This window comes from Canis lupus, chromosome 5 (assembly GCF_048164855.1).
Source record: "Canis lupus baileyi chromosome 5, mCanLup2.hap1, whole genome shotgun sequence".
NCBI classification, from domain to species: Eukaryota; Metazoa; Chordata; class Mammalia; order Carnivora; family Canidae; genus Canis; species Canis lupus.
The window spans coordinates 65,263,363-65,281,261 of record NC_132842.1 but is presented as its reverse complement, the minus strand read 5'-3'; the positions used below and the strand labels follow the sequence as shown (position 1 = coordinate 65,281,261).

The 17,899-nt window shown below is 36.6% G+C and overlaps 1 protein-coding gene across 6 annotated transcripts in view; it reads left to right on the top strand.

The window, feature by feature from the left end:
- The window catches only part of CYLD (CYLD lysine 63 deubiquitinase), a 67,838-nt gene that overhangs the window by 41,650 nt on the left and 8,289 nt on the right, over window positions 1-17,899 (top strand). For 4 of the 6 annotated variants that reach the window (XM_072827087.1, XM_072827091.1, XM_072827090.1 and 1 more), the window contains 7 exons: window positions 1,398-1,514; window positions 7,933-8,312; window positions 9,200-9,365; window positions 10,264-10,405; window positions 11,619-11,741; window positions 13,868-13,959; window positions 14,870-14,936. In XM_072827087.1, the coding sequence (XP_072683188.1) occupies window positions 1,398-1,514; window positions 7,933-8,312; window positions 9,200-9,365; window positions 10,264-10,405; window positions 11,619-11,741; window positions 13,868-13,959; window positions 14,870-14,936 (1,087 nt within the window). The remainder of the gene's footprint in view (window positions 1-1,397; window positions 1,515-7,932; window positions 8,313-9,199; window positions 9,366-10,263; window positions 10,406-11,618; window positions 11,742-13,867; window positions 13,960-14,869; window positions 14,937-17,899) is intronic. The other 2 variants (XM_072827089.1, XM_072827088.1) reach the window with 1 other exon arrangement.

The following is a 17,899-nucleotide window of genomic DNA, read 5'->3' as shown; positions in this document are numbered from 1 at the left end:
TTTTGTTGGTTTGTATCAGCTGGTTTTTGGACACCCCCCCCCCCCCCCCCCCCGCGAATTGCAACATTTGTATGTAAAGTTTAGAGTTCCAACTGTGCAAAAGAATTGTATCTGGATAATGTTATAGAGGGTTAAGTATATAGAGAGTAATTATGTGGATTTTGCTAACAAAATATGGCACAAGATAAATTCCAAACTGCTAAGCAAAAAATTCTGTCTCTCTTCCAAAAACTCCCTCACAATGCATGTGGAGTTCTTAGCTTTTTTTCTTTAGCTTCTACATATTTCATAGTTTTAACGGATGGTAGTTATACAAGCTAAACAGCTCATTTAAAAAACTGTAAGAATGTTTGTTAACTCAGATGTGGGTTAGGAGCAGGATATTTTTTCCTCAGTTATCTGGTGAACAAAACTACTTTGGCTCGTTTTAAAGAAAATTGTATTTTAAGAAGTAGTTTATGTGACACTGGACCCTGGGAGATTTAGGATTAAATAGGATACACAAGTAAAAGTTATGTTTTATGTTAACTTATGGATCTAGCTAGATAGGGTAGCTCACACTTGTTATTCTCACTTAAATATAAATAGCTTACAGATTTTCTGAAGACATGTACATTACTTGTGTTGTAGCAGATCCTAGTTATAAGCATAAAATATAGAACTATCTACTTTAAATTGGAAAAATAAATCAGATTTTGTATGGGTTCTAGAAATCCCCTGTTTTCACCTACATTGTGTCTTCTTAAGTACTGAGGCAGGGTAAGGTCTAGAAATGTCTGTGACAGGGCTACACTAACTCTTTCTTACTTTAATAAGTCTAATGTAAAAAAAAATAATACTGCTTCATGTTTTAAAAGACATGAAACGAAGCAAGAAATTTGATGACCAAGAATTCCAAACTCTTTAAATTTTTTAAACTTAATTTGTGCACTGATTTATGCATACAACATTTGAAGATTACCCTCTTCTGAAAGGAACTATTTTAAAATAACAGGTTAAATTTGGGAGCCAACAGGTTCATCACATGAAATTGGGGAATGCTGATGTTGAACATTTGGAAATAAGTCATAATAGATGAAATAATTTTTAAAAGCTGTTTGTCTTTTAAAAAAACAACAGCAGACTTTTCTTTTTGTTTTTAACAGACTTTTAACTTCCTCCTGTTCCTTTCCTATATTGATTCTTGGGTGGAAGAATTTTTTCACATTGCCAAAATGGTTATCTATTTTTTGGACGTTGCCAAAGTGGTTGAAAACGCTAATAAAATACATCGTGTTTTATACATGTGTTGCTTTCTTAAGCAATTGTTAACACTGTATGCATGTTAATTTCTCTTAGGGAAAAGCTTTCACACCATATTGACTTTATTTTTAAAAGGAACTTTTCTTGATCCATAGGATCTACCTCAGACCCTGGAAATAGAAACAGATCTGAATTATTTTATACTTTAAATGGATCTTCTGTTGACTCACAACCACAATCCAAATCAAAAAACACATGGTACATTGATGAAGGTAATCTATAATTTTAGTGCTCTTTATAATGATCCTCTCCCTTTAACTCATCAGGAAAAAAAAGAAAAAAGGCTTTTCACCAGAATATCTAATTTTTGGAAACAAAATGAGTATGCCATTTTTTTAGTAATGTGGCTGAACTAAAATATTGTATACAATTAGAACTGCACTGCTTGAATTAAGATAACATTCAGAAAATGTATTAGTAGCTCGTTTTCTTCTCTTAGCTGATCTTTAGGGTAGATCTCTCAAATCAGTTGAATCATTTAAAGTCTTTCCTGTCTGGGTCTTTCTTACCTCTTTAAACACTCCTTTTTTGCCTTTCCTTGGTTTAGGAACATCTTTTTCTTCTGGTTATTTTCTTTGTTCATCTCTTCAGTAAATATTTATTGAGTGCTTACTATGTGCCAGACAGTCTTCTAGGCACAGGGGTTACGATGGTGAGTGAAAAATAGATACGGTCCTTGCCCATTCTGAATTTACGATCAAGTTATTAAAGCAAACATTAATCAGACCATGACAGAACAGAGAATTGCAATCAGGATGAGTGCAGTGAAGTCACATGATGCCATTAAAGTGTATTAAAGGTGGATTTTACTTACAGGGGCTCAAGGATGTTTCTCTGAGGAAGCAGCACAGTTTCAGTTTTCCAGAGGAGCGTAGGATAACACAGTGAAAAGGGACAAAGAACCTTTTCGGCAGAGGGAATAGCATATGTAAAGGTCTTGTGGAAAAATGGAATCTGTGTTTGCCAAGGACTAAAAAGAGCCAGAGTAGCTAGAACAAAGAGAGAAGCATAACATTTTATGAGAAAGGCTTACAGGGCCAGGGCATGTGGAGCCTGGTGTGCCCTATTTAAAGGGAATGGGGAGCCACTGAAGGATTTTCAGCAAGGGGTGACATGACCAAGTTTGCCTTTTGAAAATCATTCTGGCTGCATGGGGGACAGTGGCTTGAAACAGGGACCATGTGGGTATGAGGGCACCATTGAAGGTTGTTGCAGGGCTCAGAAATAGATTATAGCAGCTAGGGCGAGGCTTGTTGGGGAAGGGATGGGGGGAAGTGGATGGTGTCAGACATCTTTAGGAAGTGAATTGATAAGACTCAGGCTGAAAGTGAGAGCTGAGGAAGAAAGAGGCATTGATGATACTCCTGGTTTTCTGGCTTGCAGACCTCAGCAATTGTAGTGGAAGGTAATGAATTTGATTTTGACAATGTTGAGCTCCAGGGACCTCTTAAATATCCAGAGTTGATCTGGAGTCAAGTAGATAGTTGGATATGTAGGTCCAGAGCTTAGAAGAGTTAAGAGCTAGAGAAGTAAATATGCAAGTTGCCCCCACATATCTGGTGATTAAAGTCCTGTGAATACTATGGCCCGAATAGAGAGTGGTGGGGGGCGAGTGTGGGAATGAGACTGAGTCCCAAGGAATTTAGTGGCTGGGAGACAGAGGAGACAGAGAAAAAGCCACTGGAAGGAACTGAGGAAAACCAGCAGGTTGTTGGGTCAAGAAGCCAAGGAGCTAGTGGACAGCAGTATTGAATGCTCCTGGGAGGGGAAGTAAGAGGAAGACCATACAGGTACCCGCTGGATTTAGCCAAAGGAAGCTATCAGTGACCTCGGTTGGTTATGCTTCTGTGGAGTGAGGAAATGGAGACATGTTTGGTTGCCAAAAATGGAAGTTTGGGTTTCATCTTGGACTTCTCTCTCTCATTAGTCACATCCACTAGTCACCAAGTTTCCTGGAGCTTCTCCTCTTCAGTATCACTAGAATCTTTCTCATATTCTTCATTTATGTAAGCACTGCCTTAGTTCAGATCTGTTATTGCTGTCTAGTTAATATAATGGCCTTTCAGCTGGTTCATCTGCTTCACCCTTTTTCCTTCTGAGTTTATTCTGAATAACTGTCATCACCATCATCCTTATCATCACTACCATCATCACTGAAGTTGACGTTTCTTGATGACTTACAGTATACACTAGACATGGTGTTACATGCTTTGTATGCATTACTTTGTCCTCATACCAATTTTGTGAGGTAGATATTTTTGCTTTTTATTTTGTTACAGTGGTTAGATACCTTGCCCAAGGCCACACAGCTAGTTGTAGTGGTGCCAGTGTTCCAACCCAAGTCTGCTTGACGCCAGAGCTGACACTTTTGATCACTACACTGTGTTTCTCTTCACATTACTTTCTGGTTGATTTTTCTGCAGATGTATCTGCTTGTGTCTCTCCTTTGCTTTATGTCTATTAATTTTCTCCTAGCCCTTGAACATAAAAATCCATATTCCTTACTTTAGCTTGTTGGACCCTTTTATGGCATGACTTCTTACTTGTCTCTGTCATTTGTCCTGCATCCCTGCTCTAGCCATGCTTGGAGTGGGGCCATTTTGGAACGTGCCATACTTTCTCTTTTCTTGGCGCCTGTTGTACCTCTTGCCTGGAAATCCTTCTTCCTGTTCCTCCCACTCCGTGCTTAGGCTTACTTGTATCCATCTGTTCAATCTCAGCTTGGGTATTATTTTCTCCTGGAAGCCTTTCCTGCCTCTCCTTGGTTAGGTGAGGTGCCATCATAATTGTTTGTCGCCTGTTTCCTCTGCCAGACTGGAGTTCCAAGTGCCTCGCACAGGGCTTGGCATGGAGTCCATTTAGTAATTGTGTGCAAATTAAATCTAAATAAGAAGTTACAAGAACTGTAGGACTCTATAGTGACTTTTAAGCTATTGCCTGGATTATTTAGGTTATATACACATAAATGTATATTATACATACACCAATGTCCAAGTCTACTGTTTCATCACTTGGGCTTAAATACTCATGGGAAATGATTTGAGTGAGATCTCTGATTTTGTCTTCTTGTACCTTCGTTTCTGCTTGGGTAGGATGTTGTGAGGGTAGACAGGGCCTTATCCCCAAGAATTCTTTCTAGCCGTAGAGCAGGAAGCTTCCTTAAATGGTGCTTCTTCAGGAGATTCTGTCTCCCAGTAGACTAGTTGTGTTAAGATTTGGCCCATATGTTAGCAGGTACCAGCTCTCTCAAGTATCTTGGCAGGCAACCATCCACAGTGGCCGTGGGGCAGCCCCACTCTGTCCCCCTGTTGTTACTGGTAGCTTTGTGAATCCTTTTCCTATGAACTGCTTTCTTTCTAAGGAAAGGAAACTAGTAATACCGAGGGTTTGTCATAACCTAGGTGACATTAATTCTTCAAGTTTAGGCAATAACTTTACTTTCATACAGTTTCTGTAGTAGTAGAATATTTTTAAGGTCTTGATTCTAGTCTGATGTTGTATACTAAGTGTTTGTAAGTATGTGGGTCCTAAATGGGATCTATAAAGTCATGAGATCTATATGGAGTAGGCCTTCATCTTTAAATTAGAAAATAGAAGTAATTTCAGTGTGAAAGAACATTTCTTTTCTATAATTTCATTGATATATTTAAAAAGCTTTTTTTCCTACAACATTTGATTTGTGTATTCACTTTTTTTCTTAAACCTTGAGTATTTTCTTGTGTTAGCGGCTATACCAAGTGCTGCAGATTCACCCGTGAAGCCTCATGAAAAAACATGAAAAAGCCTACCGAATTCCTCCTCTTGCTTATGTTCTGGTTGGTATGACAGATAGTAAATATATAGACAAGATAATAATTGATTGTGACACATGCAGTGAAGGAAATGAAGCAACCGGTGGGGAGCCAGCTACCATAGTGTTTTGGAGAAGTCCCTTTGAGGGAAAGGTATTTGGGTTGAGATCAGGATGATGTGAATGAACCTGTCGGGGAAAGAAGTAGGAAGAGCATTCAAGGCAGAGGAGAGAGGAAAAGCAAAGACCTGAGGAAAGGAAAGTAGGCCAGAGTGGCTACAGCATGGTGAGCAAGGAAAATAGGTGTGGAAATGAATTTGGATCGGTAGGTGGGAGCTAGGTCATCTAGGACTTTGTTGATATCAGTGAGAAATGTAGTATTTATCATAAAAACTCTGGGAAACCATTGGAAGTTTTTAAATAGGGGAGTGATATAAGATCATGTAAAATCTTTAATTTTAAAAAGATCTCTCTTAGAGTTGTATGGTGATTAGTTTGGAGAGGGACAAGGGGGGACAGACCAGGAGAGACACTGGTTACACGGTGAAAGACAATGGTGGCTTGAATTAGGGAGATAATAGAGGTGAAGAAGAGAGGATGGATTTGAAATATGTTTTGGAGATAGAACCCAATGCTTTACAGATTTGGGTTTTGGGCTTGAGGAGTTGAGTGTTTAAGAAAGAAAAGAATAACTTAAAATCCCTATATTAAATATCACTTCCAAAGAATTTTAAATAGATGAAGTATATAGAACAATAAGGTACAAAGCACAGCAAACACCCATATAGTCACGACTCACTTGAAGAAAAAAATCATTATTATTACCTTTGAAATTCCCTTGGTGCTGCTTCCTAGAACCCTTTCCTTCATGCTCTCCTCTGAGCTTCTGTCACCTTTAATTTACTGTTCATCATTCTCTTGGTTTTCATGATAGTCTTATGAGTTTGTTTATTTAAACAGTATACTGTTAGTTGTGCATGTTTCTGAGCTTCATATAAAAGAATCAGATTCTATGTATTTTGTGATATCCCCTCAGTGTTATGTTCTAGAGATTCACCACACTAGTAATAGGTTATAATTTATTTGTTTTCATTGCTCTATAGTGTTCCATTATGTTTCATTCCATTACTGTCTAAATATACCATAATATACATCTCTAATCAACCACCAATGGGCATATTTGAATTCTTATTTTCCTGCCATTATTAACAGCCCTGCTATTAACATTCTTACGTGTCTAGGCTGTATACCTAGGAATGCATTTACTGGGTCATGTCATATGGACATCTTTCCTTTACTGAATCATGCTACATGTTCCCAGAGTAGTTGTACCAGTTTATACTCCCATCAACATTGTGTGAGGGTATCAGTTGCTCTTCATCCTTACCATTAGTTAATGTTCTAAAACCTTGAACTTTTGAAATGGTATCTCACGTTGCTTTTGACTTCTTTTATCCACTTGTGAGGGCAAGAATCTTTTCACTGATGTGTCAATTATTTGGGTATCTTCTTCTGAGTTTCCTTTTCAAGCCCTTTATTCATCTTTCCTAGTTTTTTTAATCTTTTTTATATTGATTTATAGCCTTTTGTCCAATTTTAATCCTTTATCAGATATATATAAGTGTTTTCTATTTGTTCAGTTCATGTTTTCACTCTTGCTAAGGTGCCTTTTAATGAATAAGTAGCTCCATTTTAATGTGGTCATATTCGATATCTTTTCCTTTACGGCTTATATACTTATGTTCAAGAAATTTCTCTCTGCCCTAAAATCATAAAGAACATTCTTCTATATTGCCTTCTAGAAGTTTATGGTTTTACCTTTCACATTTGTCTTTAAGCCACCCGAAAGTGATTTTTGTATGGAGCATGCAGTACAAGTCCAATTTAATTTTTTTTGAAGTACTGATAACTGATTATCTCAATATTATTTATTGAAAAGTTCATTCTTTCCCCACTGATCTGCAGTGCCTGCCTGGCATCTGTTTTCATTATCTTAAGGAAATAAATTTTGGCTTTGGTTCTCTTTGTGTGTGTGTGTTTTCTTTTAAATTATTTTCTGCTTTTGTAAATTTATTCTGGTTTTGATCCTCTTTACTGTGTTTATCTTCTCTTTAATTAATTTCTGTTTTGTATTTATTCTTTCCTCTTGACTGCTTTTTGGGAGGTTACTCTGTTCTAACTTCCTCAGTTGTATTTTGAGTTCTTTAATGTTCTTTCCTAAACTATTACATCTATAAATTTCCTTTGTAAGTACTGTTCCACAAACATTTGTTGCTTCTTTATTTCTCTCTTTTTTTATTTTAAAAATTTACATCATTGGGGCACCTGGATGGTTTAGTCGGTTAAGCTCAGGCCATGATCCCAGGATCCTGGGATTGAGCCCCACATTGGGCTCCCTGCTCAGCAGGGAGTCTCCTTCTCCCTCTATCCCTTCCCCCTGATTGTACTCTCTCTCTGTCTCTCTCCCAAATAAATAAATTTACGTAATCATTTCTGTTTTGATTCTTTAGTTATTTAGAAGTGTCTTTCTAAATCTTTTGGTATTTTTATTTGTATTGTTTTCTAACTATTGTATTATGGACAAAAAGTATCACCTATTTAATACTAATCAATAATAGTTTTTTGGTTTGAGCAGTTGGGTGCTATTTACTGATGTAGAAAAATCTGGAGGTGGGAGGAGAATGTAGATTACTGCTTTGGAGAGATTAAGTATGCAATGCTTATAAGAATCCTAAAGTCAAATGGACAGCTGGTCTAGATGTGTATATTAATTCTTAGAGATGTGGATGTATTTAATATTCTTGAATACATTTCTCTAAATAAGGATAATTTTTTTATAGTTGCTGAAGACCCTGCAAAATCGCTTACAGAGATATCTCCAGACTTTGGACACGCTTCACCACCACTGCAACCTCCTTCTATGAACTCATTATCCACCGAAAACAGATTTCACTCTTTACCGTTCAGTTTGACAAAGATGCCCAATACCAATGGAAGTATTGGCCACAGTCCACTCTCTCTGTCAGTTCAGTCCGTGATGGGAGAGCTAAACAATGCACCTGTCCAGGAGAGTCCCCCCTTGGCCATGACTTCTGGGAACTCACATGGTCTGGAAGTGGGCTCTCTGGCTGAAGTTAAAGAGAATCCCCCTTTCTATGGGGTAATCCGTTGGATTGGTCAGCCACCAGGACTCAATGAAGTGCTAGCTGGACTGGAACTGGTAATTTAATTTGACTTAAAAATCACAATTCTTCTCTATCTGGAGTTTTGTGTAGTTTTTTCCCCCCTTTTATGCTTTTTTTTTGGTCAAAATGTTTTATTTGTCAAAAAAGGCATCACTAGAGAAAAATGTTATTACCGTGTCATCTGGCTTCTTTGCCACCCCTGAAGCAGCTGACCCACTTGTTCCCCATGATAATTGATCTATGTTCAAGTAATGGAAACAGATTTTTAGGACACTGTGTTTAGGCTCATTATATTCAACAGAATACAGTAAGGAAAACAAATCTATTATTGACTGTCTTTTTCTTCCTCAATCTCTCTCCATCAGTCAGTTCTAATACTTATTTCATCGGTTTTAAGATTAATTGCCATTTTTAGAGATTTTTTTTGAGATCTTTTTAGAGGGAAAAGTTTTCCCTTTGGAGATTGGGAAAGCGTATCATTTGGCCTTTCATGATCTGGAGAGCATAATTTGAGTACAATTAACTTTTACTTATAAAATATATTTCTTAAAAATTCATTTGTCTGCTAGCAAAGGCTACTTTTGGGGAAGGGGGAGGTTGTTAAATAAATCACCCGTGCCCCTTAGTTTTTAGTACTTGTGGAAATGGTGCAGGAGAGCCTGTTAACCAGGGAAGGCATAAGCCTACATTCTGGAAGAAAATACATTGAGGACTTCAGGCTGGATTAAAGAATTAATCTCTTAAATGATGAGTTGTGAGCTGAAGCACTGGTTAGTTGATCTCCTCTTTCCTGATGGAGTTCTTGGGACGAGCGTGATGAGGGAATTCTGAGAAAGAGTGAGCCATGGAATAGAAACCTCTATTCCTTGTGTACTCAGGTGCATGGTGCAGAATAGCACATCCTGAAGCATTTCTTTTTCAGGAAGATGAGTGTGCAGGCTGTACAGATGGAACCTTCAGGGGCACCCGGTACTTCACCTGTGCCCTGAAGAAGGCACTGTTTGTTAAACTGAAGAGCTGCAGGCCAGACTCCAGGTTTGCGTCTCTGCAGCCGGTTTCCAATCAGATCGAGCGCTGCAACTCTCTAGGTATGGGACACCTTTCATTTACTCACCTGCTTCTGATCTCAGGCCATTCTGCAGTAGGCGGCAGTAACATACATTAAAATGTATTTTTCCTGGATGTTCATTGGCCAGTCAATCAGCAAAAATTGCTACTTAGTAACAAGAAAGTTACAGTTGTCCCAAGAGGGGACTTTTGGACAAAGTATCAGGCAGGAAAAAAAATGAGATTTGGAAAGTGAAAAATAGTGAGACTTACTTTTTTCCCTTCTTATTGGCCACTAACATTTAATTTTTAAAAACACAGAGGTAAAAATTGAAATGGGGCCTTCCTTGGGCACGGACTACCCTCTCTTGAAGGATTAAGTACACCAATAAGCATATCTTACAAAATCAGCATTATTATATGATGTAGTCCTAGATTGATTGATAGAGGACAGGTCCCCTCAACATTCATAACGGGTGACAGTTTCCTGAAGTTGTCTCTTTCCAGTTTTGGGTAAGAGTTGTGAAGCATTTTGACAGTTAAGTGACTATCAACAGGAAAGCCATCTTTATGGAAAATATTTTTTCATTACAGTTGAAGTAGTATGTGAAATTTTTTGTTTTCTGACTTAAAGATGAAACATCTCAGACAAATAAAATATTTGGGGAACAAAGTATTTTAACTTGGCAGATTCTTTTTATACATTACTTAATACTCTAACGTCTTTTTTAAATGGTGGAGGGAGTGAGGTTGAAATGAACATTTTTACAAGCCAAGCTGAAGAGCAGTGAACCCAAACCTAGTTTTAACTTGGTTTTAAGTCATGAAACAAGTTTCACCTCAGAATACAAAAATGTATTTTAAAATGATGAAATACATGGGAATACATATTGTAATAATTAAAAAGGGAACTTAGCATTTTCATTTTTATGTTTGCAGCATTTGGCGGCTACTTGAGTGAAGTAGTGGAAGAAAATACCCCACCCAAAATGGAAAAAGAAGGTTTAGAGATAATGATTGGAAAGAAGAAGGGTATCCAGGGGCATTACAATTCTTGTTACTTAGACTCAACCTTATTCTGGTAAGTTTCAAATAAATGCAATAAGACTATAGTTCTGTGGGGGCAGAGATGTGTGTATGAGCATCCATGTGTGTGCCTGTTGCATGTGCATGAAAGAAACTGCTAATTGCCTTTGAATAAAGAAACTGGGTAGCTGGGGAACAAGAAAGAAAGGGAGATTTACATTTCATTATAGCCTTTGGCAGCTTTTGAACATGGTCGGTCTCATGTGCTCATATCCAAAAAATTAATACAAAAGTAATGTGGTGAGTAAGGAGTAACAGTGATAATGTTATGGGGGCAGATGTTTTGAGGGTGTCTGGGAAATCAGGGATTGAATGAATTAAAAGAAAATAATTGCCGTCGTATATGTAGTTTATTCCAAAGTTGAATGACTTAACATGGCAAGAGGCTTTACATTGAGATCAAGCCACATACGCTGCCAGTTGAGTGTAACTAGCCAGCTCTATACAGTCACGTTGTAAGAGTTAGGAAGTTAATGGGGTGTTCAAATTTTAAAAGTGGGGAGAAGAATAAAAATGGTGGGCCATTCTTTTGGGCAGGATACTGTACATCTCTTAGGTGTGTGGACAAAAACAAGCCCTACTGAACTGATATGAGACTTTGTAGATTTCCTGATAAAAATTTGTATTAGCCAAAATTCCTTGGTCTTTGATCCCAGCTAGTCACCAGTGTTAGTCCTTCACAAGTGACTTTGGCATTTAAAGAAATTTCCATCTCTGTAAAGGGGTGTGGGGAGAGAGAAGTATGATATCTGGAGTGGATTTTATATTGTGTCCTGTGTCTGCATTGGGAAGTAGTTTCAAACTTCCTCCTCTGCTGTCTGCTTGTACTTTGACTCAGATTTGTAGGCCCCTTTTCAGCTTTTGCAAAGTTCTCTTGATATACTCAAGGCTTATTTTTATCCTTTAACACTGTCAATCTGGAGTTTGCTTTCTCAGTATTGGTCTTTTAATCTTGAAGGAGCTCTAGACCCTGATGATTCAACCATGGGAACCTTAAGAGGGGTGTCTCTGGTACCTGTGTTAGCACAAAGCATGCGTTTGTATGTTCCTTGTTCTGCAGACTTTGTGTTTTTTCTCTTCTCATTCTTTTTAGTCTTCTGTTTCCCAGAAACTATCATTTTAGTATCTGTTTGGTATTTTTGTAGTATTCTGTTTAGTGTCTGTAATATGTGTACAGCATGAGGAAAAATATTCCTTTTATTTTACAGCTTGTTTGCTTTTAGTTCTGTTCTGGACACTGTGTTACTTAGACCTAAAGAAAAGAATGATGTAGGATATTATAGTGAAACTCAGGAGCTACTGAGGACAGAAATTGTTAATCCTCTGCGAATGTAAGTAGAAGATCTATCATTATTTTGCCTTTAGATGATGTCCTATTTATGGTTTTTCGAGGTAGTAATTAACTTATACCTGTTTTCATGGGTGAAAAATTGTTCTCTTGATGAAGTAGGATGACTGAACCTTTGCTGCCGTAACTTTTTAACCTTTACTGCCTTTACTTATTTAATTTATTAAATCTGGTTAAGGTGTAGTATATACTGTATGCCATAAAATGATGAAACCATTTTGGTAGAGTATTGTCCAATTTAGTGATTGCAGCAGGTTTAGAAAAGTTGATAAAAAGTGCAAGGTACTCTTATTTTCTATGATAGTTCATTCTAGCAGTATCCCTAACAACGGTCATGCTCTCTGGTCTAATTGTGGAGTTTGGCTTCTGAAACTTAATTTTATCTGAAAAAAAAAAGCAAAAGAAAATTTTAATTTGTAGAATAGCTAGTATTTAATAGTCTTGCATTAGAAACAGATGAAATATATTTTATTAACACATTTCTTGGTTAAAGGAATATAGTTAGGCCTCCCTGCACATTCCTTTAAAAATGATATTTTGATCATTTCTTAGTTTATGAATTACAAATGTGTTGTTCTTTGGTCACGAAGAAGTGATTTGTGATGATATAAGGTTAAGTTACGAGACCTCTAGTAAAGACATTTCATAAGTGGTAGTAGTGAATGTGGGATAATATCACAGTTTAAAATTTAAACTATGAAGAGTTAGGTCCCTAGACTATGAAAGAAATCTGTTCACTCAAGAATATAGAGAGCAAACTATGCAATTTAAAGTCCACATTAAGTCTGTACTCATTTAAATCTTGAGACCCTTTTCTTATTTAATGATTAAAATTTAAAAATAGTTTGATGTGAACTTTTGATGACAGAATGCAGAAGATTGAACAATAAAGGGCATGCAGAATAGCCTACTGTATCACATGGCTAGGAAAGTCAATTATAAGCAAATAAATCTCCCTCCTTATATCTTTTCTTTACATTCTGTAATGATGAAAATGACTTGAGTTTTCACCCCATAAGATAATTATGAGTCTTGATTTTGACATCAGTTATTTTATCTGATGCAGATTTTTAAATTTACTGTCCATTTCTTCCTCCAAGTAATTGAAAATGGAATAAGATAGATCAAATTCAAAACTCTAGGCCATGTGACCACTTCCTTCTTCCTTCCCAAATACCATCAGACCATTAATAGACGTTATTTGGATACTGTTGTCCAACCAGTTAAGAATCACGATTAACCGGGCTGTTGTCCTGTCCACAACAAGGACCTTGGCAGATTCCCTGTGTCTGCAGCATTCCTATCTATTAAAGCTGACTGGTTTTATTTGGTACTGAAACCTCTGTTTTCTCTGTCTCAAACTCCTCAAAGGCAGAGACCCTGTTTTATCACCTAATTCATTTTTGTATTCCCAGTGGCTGACAGGTTAGATTACTGTGTAAGTGGTGGATGCTCAGTGTATGTTGGTTGCAGAGAGTTGATGAGTGAATGAATAGTCAATATACAAAATGGATATTAGATTAGCTACTTTTGACTTGCTCTTGTTAAACCTGCGTGGACTTCTCATGTTTCTTCCAAAGGCATTTTTAGCTTTAGAATTTTGTCAGGGATCACTGTGGAACGTACTGAATGTGTCCTGTATTCAAAGATGAGAGACAATGTCATATACGTGATGACTGTTTTGATTGTACCTTTTCCATTTTCAGTTTCTTATCAAGGCCCTTTAGCATTCCCTTTGGCGATTTTTTTCCTCCGTTAGTATTAAAATGACTTGTTCTCAAAGTTTTTTTTCTAAGTAAATAATTTCTTAAGCATATAGAATCAGAAGACTAGTCATCGTAATTTAAAACGTAATTTAAAAATGCTTTCTCTTAGATTAGTATATGACAGCTATTACTTTGATGTAGTAGTGTCTAGGGTAATTCTGATGCTAGATTTTTAATTTGCAAACCTCAAGCAGCCTATAACTGTGATTTTCAAAATGATTGGCTAGCCTATTAATTTATGTATGACATGTTGGGATTATATAAGAATTCTGTGATTATCAAAATGTGTTATACTAATGTAATATATATGCCAGTATTAATTAATTGTTTTTTGCTAATGTAGATATGGATATGTGTGTGCAACAAAGATTATGAAACTGAGGAAAATACTTGAAAAAGTTGAGGCTGCATCAGGATTTACCTCTGAAGAAAAAGGTGGCTCCTAATTTATAGGATATGCATTAAAAATAACTTGAAAACATATGTGAAATTATTAGAAATGTGTGTCTGTGTAGCTTGGGGGGTTTTATTTTAAGCTAGAAATTCCTTTCTGTGTGACGTACAATTTTTTTAAGTCCTTTTTTTAAAGTTTTCATTTAAATTCCAGTTAGTTAACATACAGTGCAATATTAGTTTCTATGTGATGGACAATTTTGTCCCCTTTTTGTAAATGCTTTATCTCTTCTAAAGGTGAGTGATATGTGGGAAAATGAACCCCTTTAAGAAGCTGTCTGGTAGTAGTACATTAAGTGAATAAATAGTTTTTGTCTTTCTTCCAGCAGTGGTATTTGGCATTGTTTTCCTTCTAGGGGTAAAGGGTTGCATTGGGTTCATCCCCCATTTTCCAGTTAGCTTTCCAGTTATAAAGGGAGCTAACATGGGCAATTAGAATTAAGTTTATGATCAGAGATCATATATTAATCTATTCTTAGCTACTGGATTTACTCAGAGATTCAGCTCCTGACTCTGAACATGCGAGCAGCATATCATAACCAGTAATGGTGTTTAGAGACTTGCTAATTATTCAAAAACAGGAAAAAACAAGGTTTTATTTCCAATTTTATTCTACTTAACCCCCTCAGAAGAAATTGGAATTACTTCATTATACATGAATTACTATATCTTTTCAAAAACAGTTAAGTTATAACAAAATTGGACTGTCCTTTATCATAACTTTATCATAACTATGGTTTTCATTAGGCAGGAAAACTTGAGAACTATGCTTTTAATTGAAAAAGTGTCAGTTATGAAAGTGAATTCAGAATAAGAATGTAACTATTATAAATTTAAAAAATAGAATGATTTAAAAATTTTGTCTGTGACTTACTTTTCAATTTTCTCCTAGATCCTGAAGAATTCTTGAATATCCTATTTCATCAAATTTTAAGGGTAGAACCATTGTTGAAAATAAGGTAACTTTTAAATTGTTACAGAAGCATTGGAAAAAATAGGCAATCTTCATATTCTCTACCATCATTGGATAGAAAGATGTCTTTAGTGATTACATAATATTGTATTTGTTTAGTTAATATGCTAGGTTCCAGTGCCTGGGTGGCTCAGTCAGTTAAGGGTCTGCCTTCAGCTCAGGTCATGATCCCACAGTCCTGCTCAGCAGAGAGTCTGCTTCTGCCTCTGCCTATGCCCCTCCCTTTGCTTGTGTGTGCACACGCTTCTCTCTCTTCTCTCACTGTTTCTCAAATAAATAAATTTTTTTAAAAATCTAAAAAAAAAAGAAAAAAATGTGTTAGGTTTCTACAATGCAAATTAATTAAGCTATTTAATTACATGATTAATTTAATCATTGTCCTCGCTAGAGTATTGTACTTAACTGGAACACTGAATTTGGTGTAAATTTGTGCTTTTAATTTTAACCCTAGTTGTAAATATTATTGCAAATCATTTTCTTATAAAACTGTACATAAATATTCTTATAATTTAATTAATGAAAGCTTCCAAGGGAAATTAAAGAGTAAGAGAGTCTTATTCTATGGGTGCTTGGGTGGCTCAGTTAGTTGAGCATACAAGCTCTTGATTTTGGGTCGTGTCAAGGTCTTGGGGTCAAGTCCCATATTGGGCTGTCTGCTCAGCAGGAAGTCTGCCTGAGATTCTGTCCCTCTGTCCATCCCTCTGCTCGTGTGTGCACTCTCTCTCTTTCAAATGAATAGATTAATCTTTTAAAAAAAGAGAGAGAATCTTATTCCAACCCGATTAAATACCTTGAGAACACTGTTTTTTTTTTTTTAAGATTTTAGTCATTTATTCATAGACACAGAGAGAGAGAGGCAGAGACACAGGCAGAGGAAGAAGCAGGCTCCATGCAGGGAGCCCAATGTGGGACTCGATCCCGGGTCCCCAGGATCACATCCCAGGCTGCAGGTGGCGCCCAACCGCTGCGCCACTAGGGCTGCCCGAGAACACCGTTTTTGATGATCCATCACTCAGAGAATCACTTAGCCTCACATTAGCTTTTTTTTCCCCAGTTTTGTGATTAGCCTTTTTTTTCTCCTCCATCTTAAATGAAAGTCTCGAATCTAATGCACTGAAGTTCTTAGGGAGATATTCTAAATGGATGAACTTTTCAGGTAGTTAAATGTTTACAGTCTAAATCCTGGACCCTTTTACACTTTACACTTGGGTTTCTCTATTCGAAATCTTGCCAATTTACCGTTTGCTTTCCTAAGAGCTATTACAGACAAATATTCTTATTATCTTGTGTCATAAGTGAGGTGTGATGCCAGCATTGAATTGACGGATAGAAGGAAGGGAACGGAGAACAGTACCACAATTACAGTTTGATATTGTTTTCGATGTTCTAACTAATGAAATAAGACATGATACATAAACATCAAGAATACATACTTATTCTCTGTTCAAAGATGATGATAGCTGTATGTATACCTAGAAAATCCTGGCAAATTGTTCAGAAACTACTGGATTACACAAGAATTTATAAATTGACCACATAGAAAGTAATCATGGAGAAATCACTAGCATTTCTATATACCTTCTAACAAATATGTAAAAGGGATGCTTTCATACTTCATGACAGTATAAAATGCCAAGAAATAAATTTTATTGAGATGTGTTTTTTAAAAATTTGTGCAGAGCTCCAAAGGCGATTTGATTAATTAGTGAGAAAGATTGTGTTCCAGGTAAGAACAGTAAATTACTTAAAGATGTTAATATTTTATAGGATTACTTACATGGAAGCAAGATCCTAACTTTTTTTTGAACTCTATAAAGTGATTTTAGAGTTCTTTATAGGATGAAATGGGTGAAAACATTGAAGTTTGAAGGTTTTTTTTTAAAAAAGAGTTCTATTATAAGCTATAAGGCAAAGCTATAGACATTAAACAGTGTGATACTGTATAAAAGTGGATCAACAGACTTGAATAGAAAGCTCAAAAATAGAATCTCAGTATCTTATAAGTCAACTCTCAGACACAAATGAGGAAAGAAAGCTGTGTTTAATACATGTTGTAGGAAATCTAACAGGCAATTTGGGAGAAAAGAGTCACTTTTGTATTTCCTCTGGAAGAGATAAATTTCAGATGATTAAAAAAATTTTCTTCTTCTTCTTTTTTTTTTTTTTTTTTGTAGCCCAACAACCCTTGGCGATGTCCTAGACTCCCAGTAATAACATAGGATGAAAACAGCTGTGATTCTCAGGGGGTGAGGAGGGCTGGACAGATGTAGGAGTGCATCTCAGTGCTTGTAGGTCTTGTGGGTTTTGGAGAGGGCCCTGGGAAGTTCTGGGAATTTCTGCCACCCCTTGAAGGGGTCACTGCTCCCCAACCCTTTCAGCAGCCTCTTCATATGGGGAATTTCTGATTTAAAGATTACAAGAAGATATAAAAAGATACTTCAAACGTTAACTTTTCTTTTTCAAGTGTCATTCTTCACCTGCATGAGCCTTGCTCTCTCAGAGAGTCTGCCGATATAAAAACTAGGAGGAGGAGTACCGTAAACTCTGAAATAGTGGAACAGTCTGAGAGACTGCACTGAAGTCTTACAGGACTGATGAGACAAAGGACTAGCCACCTAGGAGGATAAATGAGAATTTGATAACAGACTAAATAGAGTAAACAAAAATTGAATTCCCAGAAATAGAAGTTAAAAAGGTCTATCTCCATGTATATGCTGTACAGCTGGGAGAGGGAGCATCACTAGATATAGTATGTAGAGCTGAAGAGAGAATTGCTTATTTGGAAGATAGATTGGAAGAAAGTACCTGAAATGCAGCCCTAAGGGAAGAGAAGTTGGAAAACAAGAGAAGGTAAGAGGCGTGGAAGACCAGATTCCTAAGTGCAGTTCTAGGAGATATTGGAAAGAATAGGGAAGAAATAATATTTTGATTGATAATAGCTAAATATTT